The 15,454-nt window shown below is 42.1% G+C and overlaps 1 protein-coding gene across 1 annotated transcript in view; it reads left to right on the forward strand.

Annotated features, from left to right (window-relative positions):
- Positions 1-15,454, forward strand: part of CATSPERE (catsper channel auxiliary subunit epsilon) — a 175,942-nt gene that overhangs the window by 126,316 nt on the left and 34,172 nt on the right. The window contains exons 13-15 of the mRNA XM_040636085.1: positions 10,375-10,433; positions 11,689-11,764; positions 14,923-14,975. Of these exons, the coding sequence (XP_040492019.1) occupies positions 10,375-10,433; positions 11,689-11,764; positions 14,923-14,975 (188 nt within the window). The remainder of the gene's footprint in view (positions 1-10,374; positions 10,434-11,688; positions 11,765-14,922; positions 14,976-15,454) is intronic.

Below are 15,454 nucleotides of genomic sequence, written 5' to 3' on the forward strand. Positions count from 1 at the left end.
AATTCTGATACCTTTGCCTTGGTACGTGAGAAATTTCTTTGCCCTGGCCGCTTTCAATACTGTATCCTTGGATCTAATATTTGCGAACTGCACTATGAACAAATTTGTTCAAATAAAATGCTTGGTAGAATTCCCCAGGAAAACTGTCCGGGCCTGGATTTTGTTTTTTGGAAGGTTGTTTATCACTGATTCAATCTCTCCATAATTAATTGGCCTGTTTAAAAAATCAATTTCTTCCTGTTTCAGTCTTGGTAGTTTATAGGTTTCCAGGAAGGCCTCCATCTCTTCCAGATTGCTTAATTTATTGGCATATAGCTGTTGATAAAAGTTTCTAATAATCCTTCCAATTTCATTGTTGGTGTGTTGAAGCCAGGACCTTTCTTTTTCATTCATAATTTTATTAATTTGGGTCCTTTTCTCTATTCTTTTGATAAGTCTTGCCAGCGGTTTGTCAATGTTATTGGATTCTCTCAAAGAACCAGCTTCTAGTCCTGTTGGATCTGCTCTACTCTGTACTCTGGTTTCTAATTCATTGATTTCTGCTCTAATCTTGATCAACTGCTTCCCTCGTGAGTGGATTAGGCTCGTCCTCTGTTGCTGCTCCAGTTTCTGAGGTGAGAATATAAAAACTGCATTTTAGATTTTTCTATTCTTTTGAGTGAGGCTTGATGAAGCTATGTATTTCCATAGACTGCCTTCTTTGCAGTATCCCATATAGGCTTTGGACCGTTGTGTCTTCATTCGTTGGTCTCCATAAATTATTTAAATTGATTTTTGATTTCCTGGTTTATCGAATCATTCCTGACCAGGATGGTTCTTAGTCTCCAAGTGTTTGAGTTTCTTACAAATTTTTCCTTGTGGTTGAGTTCCAATTTCAAAGCGCTGTGGTCTGAGAATATGCAGGGGATAATTTCAATCTTTGGTATCGCTTGAGACCTGTTTTGTGTGTCCCAGAATGTGGTCTATTCTGAGAATGTTCCAAGGGCATTAGAATAGAATGAGTATTCTTTGGTTCTGGGATGTAGTGTTCTATATATATCTATGAGGTCCAACTCGTCGAATATGGCATTCAAAGCTTTTGTTTCTTTGTCGATTTTCTGCTCCAGTGCTTTGTCTATTGCTGATAGTGGAGTGTTGAGGTCCCCTACTATTAACGTATTTTTATCTAGATGTCTCTTTATTCTGGTTAAGAGTTGGCTTGTGTATCTTGCTGCTCCCCTGGTGGCGGCATATATATTTATAATTGTCATATCCACTTGTTGGATACATCCTTTAAGAATAATATAGTGCCCTTCTGTGTCTCTAACTATAGTCTTTAGTTTAAAAACTAATCTGTCTGATATGAGAATTGCTACCCCAGCTTTCTTTGAGGTCCATTGGCGGAAAGATGGTATTCCATCCCTTTTACTTTCAGTCTGAATGTATCTTTAGGTTCAAAATGAGTCTCTTGTAGACAGCAATGATGGGTCATGTCTTTTATCCAGTCTACAACCCTGTGGCGTTATGGGGAGCATTTAGGCCATTTACATTGAGACTGGGATTATTGAGAGACATGATTTAATGATGCCATGTTGCCAGTAAAGTCTTCTTTGTTTCTATAGATTGACTTTCAGTTCTGTAATTTTGGGGCCCTTTTTACTTTTATAAAACCCCCTTAATATCTCCTGGAGTGGCTGGTTTTGTGGTTATGAAATTGGTCAATGACTGGCGATTCTGGAAGGTTTTTATTTCCCCCATCAATTCTGAATGACAGCCTTGTTGGATAGAAAGGATCCCTTGGCTGCATGTTTTTCTGAAAGAGCTTAAAATGCCCCCTTGATCCTTATTCAGGCCAGGATAAACCATTTACTTCTGGATACCTTGCCTTGGTACGCGGAGAAATTCTCTTTGAAGTTCCTGGCTTCTCGGCCTTTCAATACTGTATCCTTGGATCTAATAGTTTGCGAACTGCACTATGAACAAATTTGTTCAAATATCTCTTCTACACCTCTGTTTTTCCACCCCTTCGGGGATGACAGGCAGATCCGAATATTGGAATGTTTCCGTTGAGTCAGTAATCTCCGAACCTACATTCCGCATGTCGGATTTCTTTTAGTCCAGATTCTATTTTTAGTGTTTTCTTCTACTAACCCATCCTCCACATCGCCCATTCGGTTCCTTACCTGCCTCATTCACCTGGCGTCAGAGCCTCTAGTTTTGACTGCATTTGGCTCATAGAATTTTTAATTTCTGCCAGATTCACTCTCATTTCTGCCCTTAGAGATTCTATATTCTCATTTACATTTTCGTTAATACTTTTTTTCAAGTCTACACATCATCTTGACCATTGTTACTCTGAATTCCATTTCTGATAATTTGGTTATATCCATATCCATTAGTTCTGTGGCAGAGGCCACAGACTCATTGTCTTTTCTTTGCTGGGGGGGACTTCTTCTTCTCATCATTCTGATGAGGAGAGGTTGCGGGATTGTCCAGAGCCCAAATTATTGACTGGGACCCAGGCCGTGCGCCTTTGTGTTATAGGGATCTTAGGGCAACCCTGTTTAGGTAGAGTCTCCGTGTCCCCTGCGAGGGTGTATGGGGATGGGCACACTGCGAGCCGGTATTTCCAGGCTTTTGTTCTCTGGCGGCTTTCCCTGGCGGTTTGCTGTGCCTCTTCTGAGAGTCAGAGTAGCAGTGGCCGAATCTCAGCCTTTGTCTCAGAACAGAGGGATCGCAGACCGTTCTCCACTGATGTTCTGGCCACTTTAACTCTGTTTCTGTTGGTGGTGCTCAACCCTGCAGCATCCCGGGATGTGTGCCCCACACCCGGCATCCCAGCCCTCACTTCCAGGGCCGGCGCATCTCTGTCCTTTGTGTTTCTAACACCGCCAGCCGCCAGCCGCCAGCCGCCAGCCACCAGCCGTCATGGGCTTAATTCTGAGCTCTGTTCTGTACAGTTATGTGTGTGTTGTTATGCCAATACCAAACTGTTTTGCTTACAAAGCTTTGTAATATGGTTTGAAATCAGGTAGGGTGATGCCTCCAACTTTGTCCTTCTTGGATTGTTTTGGCTATTCTGGTTCTCTTGTGGTTCCATATAAATTTCAGAATTCTTTATTCTATTTCCATGAAAAATGCCATTGGCATTTTGATACAGTTCACATTAAATCTATATATGGATTTGGGTAGTGTGGATATTTTACCAGTATTAATTCTTTTAATCCATGAGTACGGAATATCTTTCCATTTATTTGTCTTCCTCAGTTGCTTTCATTAATGTCTTAAGTTTTTAATATACAGGTCTTTCTCTTCTTGGTGAAATTTGTTCCTAGGTATTTTATTCTTTTTGATACAATTGTAAGTTAGGTTCCTTTCTTATATTCTCTTTTTGATAGTTTATTATTAGTACAAAGAAACACAACAGATTATTGTGCATTGATATTGTATCCTGTAACTTTACTTAATTCATTTATTGATTCTAACAGGTTTTTGGTAGAATATTTAGGGGGTGGGTTTTTGTTTTTTGTTTTTTGTTTTGTTTTGTTTTGTTTTTTGGTCTTGTAGATATAGATCATGTCATCTGCAAATAGAGACAGTTTTACCTTCTTATTTTCCAATTTGTATGCCTTTTATTTCTTCTTGCCTGATTTCTCTGCGTGGGATTTCTAGTATTATGTTGAACAAAAGTAGTGAGAGTGGGCATCCTTGTCTTGTTCCTGATCTAAGAGGAAAAGCTTTCAGCTTTTCTGTATTGAGTATGGATATTAGCTGTGGGCTTGCCATACATGGCCTTTATTATGTTGACGTATGTTCCCTCTATACCCACTTTGTTGAGAGTTTTTATTATAAATGGATGTTGCATTTTGTCAAATGCTTTTTCTGCATCTACTGAGATGATCATGATTTTTATCCTTCATTTTGTTGCTGTGATGTATCACATTGAGTGATTTGCAAATGTTGATCCTTGCATCCTTGGAATAAATCCTACCTGATTGTGGTGTTTTCTTCTTTTGATGTATTGTTGAATTCAGTTTCCTAAATTTTGTTGAGAATTTTTGCATCTATGTTCATTCAGGGATCATGGCCTTTAATTTTATTTTCTTTGTGGCATCCTTGTCTGGTTTTAGTATCAGGCTAATGCTGGCATTGTAAAATGAGTTTGGAAGTGTTCCTTTTTTAATTTTTTGGAGGAGTTTGAGAGTTGGTATTAATTATTTTCTAAGTGTTTGGTAGAATGCTCCAGTGAAACCATCTGGTCCTGCCCTTTTGTTTGTTGGGAGTTTTTGATTACAGGTTCAATCTCCTTATTAGTATTCAGTCTGTTCAGATTTTCTATTTCTTCGACAGTTCAGTCATGGTAGGTTATATGTTTCTTGAAATTTATCCATTTCTTCTAGGTTGGCCGATCTGTGGGCATTTAATTATATCTTATGATACTTCATTTTTTGATAGTATCAGTTGTAACATCGCTTTTATGACTGATTTCATTTGTTTGAGTTCCTTTTTTTAATTGGACATCTAGCTACAGGCTTATCAATTTTGTTTATCTTTTCAAAAACCAGCTGGTTTCTATGCAGTAGATAAAATAGTCATCTCTCCCAATCTTGAAGGAGTAGGCTCATGTAGGAGATGAACCTTATCATTCAACCCTGCCCTCTCAAATCTTTGTGATTGTCCAATCAGCCTACTTTATTCTTAATGGCTCCCAGTATTTGATGGTGTGCCAAGACCTGTCAGCATCTCAAAGGGGAATATCTCAGTTAGCACCAAGATGTGGGCTGATTGGATACAAACATACCTCCTTCTGGGGAGACTGGGAGATGGACATTTTTGTCTACTCCCTCAATGTTGAGCCCTGGGTTAATAGCCGGGTAAGAGTTGCTGTTTGCTCACTACAATCCTGTTGAACCTGTGAATACAAGCCCTGCCATCCCAGAGCCATGCCATCAAGGAACATGTTCTTTGAGTGGTAGACACAAAAGCTAGGGAACCAAACATGTATATAATCTCCTTACTCAGAGATACTAACAACCTGAGGCAGGGCAGAGGGAAAGCACAATGATGGTGTACCTCCCGGCCTCTCTGATCTCTACAGAGGATTGTAGTCAGCCCCTAAATGTGTGTCAAATTAGAAGCCTACCCCGCAGGCCACCATAAAAGTAAGCTAGTAGACCTCTTTCACAGAAAGACTTGGGGTGTGTTTCAGTCTACCATCACTGCACTGCACCCTGGGAGGGCTGGGTAATCAGTTAAGAACTGTTTCTCCATTTGTAACAGTTCTGTGGGTCCAAACATAAGCCCCTCTGATCCCCAGCGCCAGGCAATCCAGGGGTGTCCCTTAGGCAGCAGCCACAAAAATTAGGGAACCAGATGTGCACACAAGCTGCTTTTAGGGAAATACCAGTGACCTAGAAAAAAGCAGATGAAGACTGCAAAGATAGTGCTTCCGCTCTGAGTTCTCTGGAGAGAATTACAATTGGCTCTTAGATAGTCCTTTAATTAGGAGCCTGCCCCTCAGGCCACAGCTATGAAGATAAGCTACTAGGTATCTTTCATAGAAAGAGTGGGTGTTTGAGTCTGTTGCCTTCGCTGTGCCTTGGGGTTATAGCCAGCTGAGACTTCCCCCTACATCCATTACATCCATTATAGGACTCACGGGCACAAGCCCCACTGGCCACCAGAGCCAGGTGATCTAGAGGTGTCCCCTGGGCAGCAGTCACAAAAACCAGGGTGCTGGACGAGTGTAGAAGCTTCTTTCTGGGAGATACAAGAGGCCAGAGTCGGGGCGGGGGGGGAGAGAACAAATATGGCGCCACTGGCCTCCCCCTTTGGAGCATTTTGGTAGGTTCCTCCCTAGATGTGTTTAATTCAATGCCTGATAAGCCTATAAGCCTCTCTCACAGAAAGCCTGGGCACTTCTCAGTCAACCCTTTGCATTGGTCCCTGGGCCGGATGAGTCGGCCCATGAGAGCCCTTGAAGAACTGTTTCTCAGTTCGAAATAGCCTTCTGGGTCTTGTGGAGGCAAGCTCCATTGGCTTTCTTCTTTTTTTTATAATAATATTGTTTTATTATATTATGTTAGTCACCATACAGTACATCCCTGGTTTCCGATGTAAAGTTCGATGATTCATTAGTTGCGTATAACACCCAGTGCACCATGCAATACGTGCCCGCCTTACTACCCATCACCAGCCTATCCCATTCCCCCACCCCCCTCCCCTCTGAAGCCCTCAGTTTGTTTCTCATAGTCTCTCATGCTTCATTCCCCCTTCTGATTACCCCCCTTTCTTTATCCTTTTCTTCTCCTACCAATCTTCCTAGTTCTTATGTTCCATAGATGAGAGAAACCATATGATAATTGTCTTTCTCTGCTTGACTTATTTCACTTAGCATTATCTCTTCCAGTGCCGTCCATGATGCAACAAACGTTGAGAAATTGTTCTTTTTGATAACTGAATAATATTCCATTGTATATATGGACCACATCTTCTTAATCCAGTCATCTGTTGAAGGGCATCTCGGCTCCTTCCACGATTTAGCTATTGTGGACAATGCTGCTATGAACATTGGGGTGCATATGGCCCTTCTCTTCACTACGTCTGTGTCTTTGGGGTAAATACCCAGTAGTGCAATTCAACGCTAGATGTTTGGGGAGCTTGTCGCTTAGGTAAGGTCTTAAAAGTTGCAGTGCCAGGGGCGCCTGGGTGGCTCAGTCATTAAGCGTCTGCCTTCAGCTCAGGGTGTGATCCCAGAGTCCTGGGATTGAGCTCCGCATCGGGCTCCTCCGCTAGGAGCCTGCTTCTTCCTCTCCCGCTCCACCTGCTTGTGTTTCCTCTCTCGCCGGCTGTCTCTCTCTCTGTCAAATAAATAAATAAAATCTTAAAAAAAAAAAAGTTGCAGTGCCAGATGGGTTCAACCCTTCACTCCTCACAGGGGAGATCTCAGGAATTTGAGTTCCCTCCCAGCAGTGGGGAGGGGGGTAGGGCTTGTGGTGAGGCTATGCCTTAGCCACTATTTCTATGTGTTGTTGTTGTTGTTTTCCTCGTTCACCTAGTGTGTAGGTGTTGCTCAGCTATTTTGGGGGGTTCTTTCTGAGAACACCATTCCGTAAGTAGCTGTACATTTGGTGTGTCCGTGGGAGGAGGTGCTTTCAGGATCCTCCTAGTCACATCTTGAGCCAGAACGCTGCATTTCATTTTCTTAATCGTGCCTTTTAATAGTAGAATTTTTAAATTTTGATAAAGATTTTTCATTTATGGCTATTGCTTTTTGTGTCCTAAGATACCTTTGCCTATCCCTAAGTCATTAAAATGTTCTTCCATGGTGTCATCTCCAAGTTTAAGGTTTTCGTATTTATACAATAACTGGTAGAGTCAAACCTCAATTTTTGCCCAACGAATGTGTGTGTGTTATTTTTGTTATTTGCTATCCTCTTCTTATTAATGAGGTTAAACAATCTTCCACATTGGCTAGTTGGATTCCCACTTCTGTGAAATTCAAGTTTTGTCACTTTTTCTATAGGGCTGTGTGCCTTTTCTTACTGAATTTTTTGCATCTCAAAGACTGTCTTTTTGGAGTGTTTTATTTGTGTATAATTGGCATACAATAAATTGCATATATTTAATATGTTTGATAAAACATGATGTATGTATACACCCATGAAATTATAACAACAATCAAGATAATGCCCATGTCCCCCCTCAGAGTTTCTTCATGCTCCTTTGTAAACCATCCCTCCTTCCATTCCCCACCACTAGACAACCACTGATCTGCTTGCTGTCACTATACATTAGTTTGCTTTTTCTAGAATTTTATATAAATGGAAACATACAGTATGTACTCTGTTTCATCTGCCTTCTTTCACTCAGCATAATCATTTCGAATTATTATTTCCTTTTGATGAATCAACTCCTTTATCGCTATGAATGACTCCTTTTACTCTAGTGATGATTTTTGTTCTAAAATCGACTTTGTGTGATATTTATAGGGCCACTCCAACGTTCTTTAGAATAATGTTAGCACAACGTATCTTCTTTTCTTTTAATATTTAATATTTTTTATATTAACCATCTGTGTCTTTAAGGTTTTTTTTAGGTTGGATTTTGTTTATCCAATCTGAACATTTTTGCCCTTTCATTGGGTGCATTCATGTAATTTTTTTATATGGCTGAGTTTAAATCTACCGTTTGACTATTCATTTTCTATTTGTCTCTTCTGATTTAAAAAAAAATTTTTTTTTTTTACTTCCCACATGGGCCTCCATCTCAGGACCCTGAGATCATAACCTGAGCCGAAACCAAGAGTCGGATGCTTAACCAACTGTACCACCCAAGGGCCTCATTTGTAAAAGTGTTTATAATTCCCTGAAGTTGAATAAGAATATGTCCTGATCTTAAAATGATCTGTGTTTGCCACGGTCAGGGCCATGTCTAGGGGCACTACTGCCTTGAACTTCTTTAAATCCCCTGAGTCTTCCAGGAAAACAATTCTGGGGTATGAAGCAATGCAAGAACCTCCTCATCGCCACCTATTGTTAGGACAAACTTTTCCTTTTCTTGCTTTTTCTGATCACTTAGTTACTGATGTCACTGACGGGTTAAGGAGGGCACAGATTTAATCCTGACTTACTCTTACTCTGAGAATATAGTCTTCTGATAACACAGGTTAATGTAGGAAGGATACCCAATTTGATTCTCTATCTTGAATTCCCCCTCTCCTGACTGGGTTGACAAGTGCCTTTAGGCTAAAAGGAGACTATGGGCTCTGGTATTCTGCTTTATTCTCAAGATTCCCAATTTCCCTGTCTTTGGGCTAATAGTTCCCTACTCTCTTGTCAGTTATTTGGTGCTTTTAAGGTGACTTCTTAAAAGGCTGCTGTTTGTAGGTTTTGTGATACGTTTCTTTCGTTTTGTTTTGTTGTTTTTATTTACATCCAATTGATTAACACATAGTGTATTGTTAGTTTCAGAGGTAGAGTTCAGTGATTCATCAATCGTATATAACACCCAGTGCTCATATGTTCTCTTGTTCATAAGAGCAGAAGTTTGTCCATAGAACCTACCTCCCACTACTAGAAATGAAAGTCTCCAAATCATTTCTTAATTATTTATAATGAAATGGTTTTTAAACAGATGATCACATTCACAAAATATATTTTTTAAATAGTTCCACTGGGTAAATATTTTCAGTGATGATAATCCAAAATAATACGGTTGAGTTACAGACCCAAGTTTGAGCACCACTTAAGTGACAATTGACAAGCAAAACTTGGAGAATATGCTTACATTTCACAAAAGCAAATATGAAAATCTTCAAGCCTAATTATGTGCCAGAACATCTTTATAAAGTTATTTTAATGATTACATATGAAGAAAAAGTATGGTGTACAATAGAACACAAGTGGAAATTTGACAATTAGTTCCTTTCCTTGAACATGAACTAGATTTATTGTTAATGTAACAACCTCTACAGCCTTCAACTTTACACGGAAGAGTATATATTTTGTGTCATACCATTTAGCATCTATCATATGAATAAATAAACCTTGTCTCAAAAGTAAGATGTTTTGTAAAGGTTGTCTTACAACCACAATGTCTCTGTTCTAATCACACCAGATTAGCCAGAACCAAACTGATCTCTCTAAAGATATCTAGATAGATGTCTGTCTGTCTGTCTGTCTGTATCTATCTATCTATCTAAAACAAAGAACTACCACCAAAAAAGTAATTTGGGGGATATAATGACTATAGTTATCATGCTTTAAAAATGTGAGGCTTATAATTTTTTACCTCTAATATCACACATGTTCTATAAATGGCTTTATCCTGAAAAGATAGAAACCTTCTGGAATGTTGAAAATTGAGATGAAACATGCCCCAGATGGAAGAAAATAGCAAGGAACATATACAAAAAGGCAAATGGATTTTTTTTTAATTACTCAAAAATAAGAGAAGAAGGTTCAGGCAAATAGTTCCTCATAGTCTCAAAAATTACTGACAACAATCTGTAATTATTTAAAAACCTCAAAGAAGAAATGAAAAGGTCCAGAGACAAGGTGATTAGGAAATGGGAGAGAGCTGGCTGCACATCAGGACATAAATGAAAAATGAACATAGGAATATTGCAAAGACTAAAGTAAATGAAGAGGGAGAGAGAAGCAATATAAATAAAAGGACTTGATAAGACACAATTAGCAGAGAAAATAAGAAAAATGTAACAAAGGAAATCTAATATGTCCATAATTGGAGTTTCTGAGATAAAAAAGAAATTGGAAAAAATGCTAAATATAATCTTTTTCTTACCTAAAGAAAGGTTTAAATCTGTCCTGAAAGTATTCAATGTCCCCATTCCCAGTTTTAGTGTTTTACACAAACGTTCATTTTCTTTTCCAGACAGTAACATTTTTTCAGAATACAAATTATGAGGCAGTGGATGACTACTTCAAGTTGCAGTAAGTATGACTTTTAAAAGAACCTATTCGATGTGAAATGTGCTATTGAGATGATCGATTTGTAGATATTCTTTTACTTGCATGGCCTCATGTCATTTTAAATATCTAGATTTCAAATTTCTTTAAGTGTCTGGTTAGATGTGAAATTATTATCCTGTATAAAAATGTAAAATATTCCTTGTAATTAAATGAAACATATCTGGAGGTTTCCATTTGTCCAACTGAAGATGCAAAAACTGGGCTATTTCTTTTTTTTTAATTTAAAATCAATTAATTCACATATAGTGTATTAGTTTCAGAGATAGTTTAGTGATTCATCAGTTGCATATAACACCCAGTGCTCATTCCATCAAATGAAAAATGGGCTATTTCTTAATTCAGTGATTTTCAAGCATGTGTTAGCATTCATTCCCATCCCACAGTCTTTGCATACTATCCTTGGGCAGACTAGAACTCTAATATGAGAAGGTCTGTAACTATGAGTAGAATCAGAGAAAACACCATCTTTGACTCTTGGAATAGGTAAGGCTCGAGCATGTCATTTCTGGAGGAAGCAACTGACCTGGAATTGTGCCTTGCGGCATTTCGACGGCTGTCATTATGTCCTGACTTGACTGGTTTTCCGGAAAAATAGCCTTGTTTTTCTAGAAAAAAGTCCATTTTTCTTTAGTCTGCTGCTCCTCCAAGTGAGTTGGAACACCCGCTCTATGCCAAGCATTTTGTAGGTGCTTGAAACCCATGGTTAACAAGTAAGACAAAGTTCTGCCGTCATGGGACACATCTCTAGTGAGAGAAGACAAAAACAAGTGATCAAATGAATGAACAAGATAATTGCAAATAGGTATAAGTGCAGTTAAGAAAATAAAACAGAAGGGCGCCTGAGTAGCTCTGTCGGTTGAGCGTCCAACTCTTGATCTCAGCTCAAGTCATGATCTCAGGGTCGTGGGATGGAGCCCCACCCACCAGGGCCCGAGGCTGGGGCGGGGGGGGGGGGTGTCAGTAGATGCGGTTTCTGTTCCCCCTCGGCCGACCCTGCACTCGCCCGCCATGCGCTGAGGGTGACCTCAGTGCACAGCTGCCCTAGCAGACGCGGGCAGCCGTCCCCACCAGCACCCCTCCCGGGGCTCTGGAGTCCGTCCTGCCGCTCCGCGCCGGTGTCCGTGGGACGTGCGGGGCCCCAAGGGCAGGCGGACTCAGCGCCCGCCTCCTCCCTGAGTCTGTGGTCCCCTCCACGCTCTCTTTCTCCTTCTCCTAGAGACCAGAACACGGGCCTCCTGCTTGTGCAGCTCCGGCCCAGCGAATATTCAAAAACGTGTCCGATAGCCCAAAAGGTAAGTGACGTCGGTAGAGCAACAGCTTGGCTCCGGTAAAGCGGTGAGCTGGGGCCAGCCGCGCCCCCAGCCTGGGCAGCGTGCGTCTCGTCCGGCCGCAGGGACGGCGTTGTCGCCCTTTGCGGACTGACCACAGCGCTGCCTTCCGGGGCCTTACCATCGAAAGCGAGGTGAGAAACGCACACAAAAATGGAAAACGATTCGTTTTTGGAGATAAAACTGGATAAAGGAAAACGGAAACAAGTGGGAACTCAAGCGGGAAATGGTCTGTCCGAGAAGACGGCCAGTCGGGTCTACATGGATCGTTTCTTCATTCGAAGAAATGTTAAAGCTAGACTCGATGGTGTACCCGCGTGTTTCCGTGTTTCAGTCTGCGTGCTGGGTAACGGGAGTTCCAAGATGCCAAGACCGGCTCTTCCCTCCCGGGCAAACACGAGCTCGTGTAGGGGAGTGTGAGACCACAGCTGCCGGAGAGCCCGGAGAGCGGGCGGCTTTGACTGGGAGGGGCGGGGCGAGGCCGGAGACCGGGCAGAGTAAGCGGAAGGTGGGCGGGCCGACAGAAAGGGAATTCCAGGAGGACACGCTCAGGAAACACAGCACCGTGAAACCGCAGCGGGGTGTTGAGATAACCTCACGTGCCAGGAAACTGAACACAGACCCGTCCCCACCACCACCCCTCCTGAGTCTGTTCTACTCTGAGGGATGCCCCCTCTCTTTATTCCTTCTCAGCCTATCAGTAAGCATGCACTGAGCACCAACTATGTACCAGGCATAACACAGCAAGGAATCAACAGCAAGAAGAGTTCAAAAGCACATGACGTCCAGTCCCAGCCCTTCAGGACCCCAGCACAAGGAGCCTCTTCCCACCAGGGCAAGGTGCCATGAATCTGGAGGGTGCCCTGAGCTGAGTCAGGTGTGAGCTGAGCCTGAGGGCTGCTGACACACACCCTGCTTCCCCAGGAAACTGCCTGCAGGTGCACACCAGCCCCTCCTCCCCCCCATCTGCCAACCGGGCTGTCCCCTCCAGCATCTTCTGCCCAGGAAGCAAGAAACAGCAACGTAGCCAGTTCTCCCCCAGCCTCGGTCTGTGCTCTCCATCTTCAGCTGCTAATTCCATATAGACACCTTCCTGAAGCACCTTGCTTTCCTCCTTCCCTCTTCCTGTCTCATCAGTAGATTTTTTAGGGATCCCATCCACGCTCTTCTGCCCAGCCCCGGCATTACAAAAGCAGGTTAATCGAACCTGAGTTTGGATCCAGGCTCCACCACCTACTGCCTGGGGCAAGCTACTAAATACTGAGTCTCAGAGGCCTCGTCCCTAAAAGGGAAATGTAACTCCTACCTCCCGGTATTTATCTCCTCTGTCGAGAGTATCAGATGAGATCATTAAAGTGCCCAGCACAGTGCCTGTCACAAAGTAACTATCTAATACTACCGGTTTGTTTGGTTTGTTTCTTCTCCTTCTCTCCGCACGCCACCAAGACACGGACAGTTCAAATCCAGCCACCCTCTCTGCCCTCTGCGCCTAGTTTGTACAGACGGCAGTGAAGCCACCCCAGTGAGCCAGTCCCCAGGAAGCCTTAGTAATTCCTTCCAGCCTGAATTTTCCCAGGGAGAGATGACTACACCCTAACACATTATCTACCCACCTTTCTGTGTTGAGGACCTTTAGAATTCCTGTCTCAGTTCAGTTTTCTGTCCAGTTAGTGGGAATGTGCTTTGTCTGATTCTGGGCTAAGTGAAGAGACGTCCTGCCCTGTCTCCACACTTCAGGAAATAATATTAACTAAAGAAGACCAGCGCACCCACTGTTTTCATTTGGGCTATATGTCAGAATTTCTCTAATTAGGTATCCAGTTCCGAGAACACTGTCAGCCCTGTAGCAGTGGGTAACCTAGAAAACAGCCTACTCTCTACCCACGTTTCTGTTCAAGATCCACCTGCAGGTCAACTCAGATTTTTAATCCTAGTGATTGTTGATTTTTGTCAACTGGGCACCAGAAGAGCAGGGATCAAGTGATGGTGGGTCTTGACTGAAAGATTTGAGGACCCCCGTCAATGATATGTGTCATATGCATAGTTTAGTAAAGATAAAGGGCAGGTCCATGCTTCCGAACACATCTGATGGGAAAACAAGGACTGTGGGTAGAGTTGCTGACAGAACAAATCAGGTCCTGGGACCAAGATCAGGTAGTTCAGGCAATAAAATGCCCTAACTCCTGCTGTGGAGCATGCCTTGCCAATGAAGGCAGAAAGGTCTGAGTTTAGCAGGTATATCTCTTTAAATCCATCAAGCTTGTCTGGACATGTTCTCTATCCCCACCCTCCTGATCCCCACATCCTTCTTTGGGGTAGGGAGTATTTGAATTTTTTCAGATTCACCTTGTGGAGAAATGCAATATACAGGACATGTTTAAGACCGAAAGCAAGTGTCTAGATCCCACTTAGGAAGCCTGGGGTAGTCAGCAGTGAGTAAGTGTCCTGGAGCCAGGTGGAAATAGAAATAGGCATCCTAGTCAAGGCAGAACGGGGTCTCTGGTTAAAAAGAAGTCAAATTAATAGCTAGATGTGTTATAGAAATCTGACAGCTGTAGCTGAGTCAGGTGCAAGCTGGAAGAACAGAGTCGGTGATTATGGTTGTGGAGGTGATGGCAAAAGATGAGATTGGGTGAGTTCTCTGAGATACTGATGTCAAAAAGCAGAGAACTGGGGTGACCGGGTGGCTCAGTTGGTTGGGCGGCTGCCTTTGGCTCAGGTCAGGATCTCGGGATACTGGGATCCGGCCCCGCATCAGGTTCTCCGCTCAGTCAGTGGCGAGTCTGCTTCTCCCTCTCCCTCTGGGATCTCTCTCACTTTCTGTCTCTCAGATAGATTTAAAAAATCTTTAAAAAATAAAATAAAAATTTTTAAATAATTAAAAATTTTTTAAAAAGCAGAGAACTAACCTTTGGGCCTTGTGAGCAGTAAGGGCAACAGGAAGCAACAACAGAAAAAAATGTGATCAGAAAGGAGGAAAACAGCACAGAAAAGTATAACAAACCCTACATTTAACAGGTTATTATTTCAGATCTAAGATGTAATTGCTTTTCGCCGTAGTAACATCTTAGCTCATGTGAATCAGAACCACGCATCTCACCACTTACATTACTTCATTTCAGGTGTTCCAATTAGCCGTTGGCTGTGATTCTACTAAATTCATTGCTGTTAAAGGGCAAGTATATTTGCATTTGATCTCTTACTCTTTACATTTTCCCACAAATGGTGAACAACATGGTGATTACCGGTGGTCCTATTAGCCTAATGACTGACGCATTCATGATGAAATCCGAAAATTGAACTGACATTGGTGTCCAGAAACTGAATGGATGGTTTGTCCAAACCCAACTGGTTTGAACTTTTTGCCAAGTCAAACCTTATATCTGAATCATACTAACTTAAAAAGGTTTAACCTCTTTCCCTATTGCCAGCATTTTTCTCCACATTCCCTTTCAGTCATCCCGTTTCCATCTACCACCATTGCCTCTCTCGCTCTTCAGGCTAGCCCTCATTCCCAGAGAAATAAGAGGGGGAAACACTTATGTCTAATGTCCATCCTCCTAAAACCAGTCATAATGTCATTTTCATCTGAGAATTGCTTGCATCCAATCAGAGAAACCTGCACCATTACCCGTGGGAAATGTTTTTAGAGCA

The sequence above is a fragment of the Ursus maritimus genome, unplaced genomic scaffold, assembly GCF_017311325.1.
Source record: "Ursus maritimus isolate PB19 unplaced genomic scaffold, ASM1731132v1 scaffold_2, whole genome shotgun sequence".
NCBI classification, from domain to species: Eukaryota; Metazoa; Chordata; class Mammalia; order Carnivora; family Ursidae; genus Ursus; species Ursus maritimus.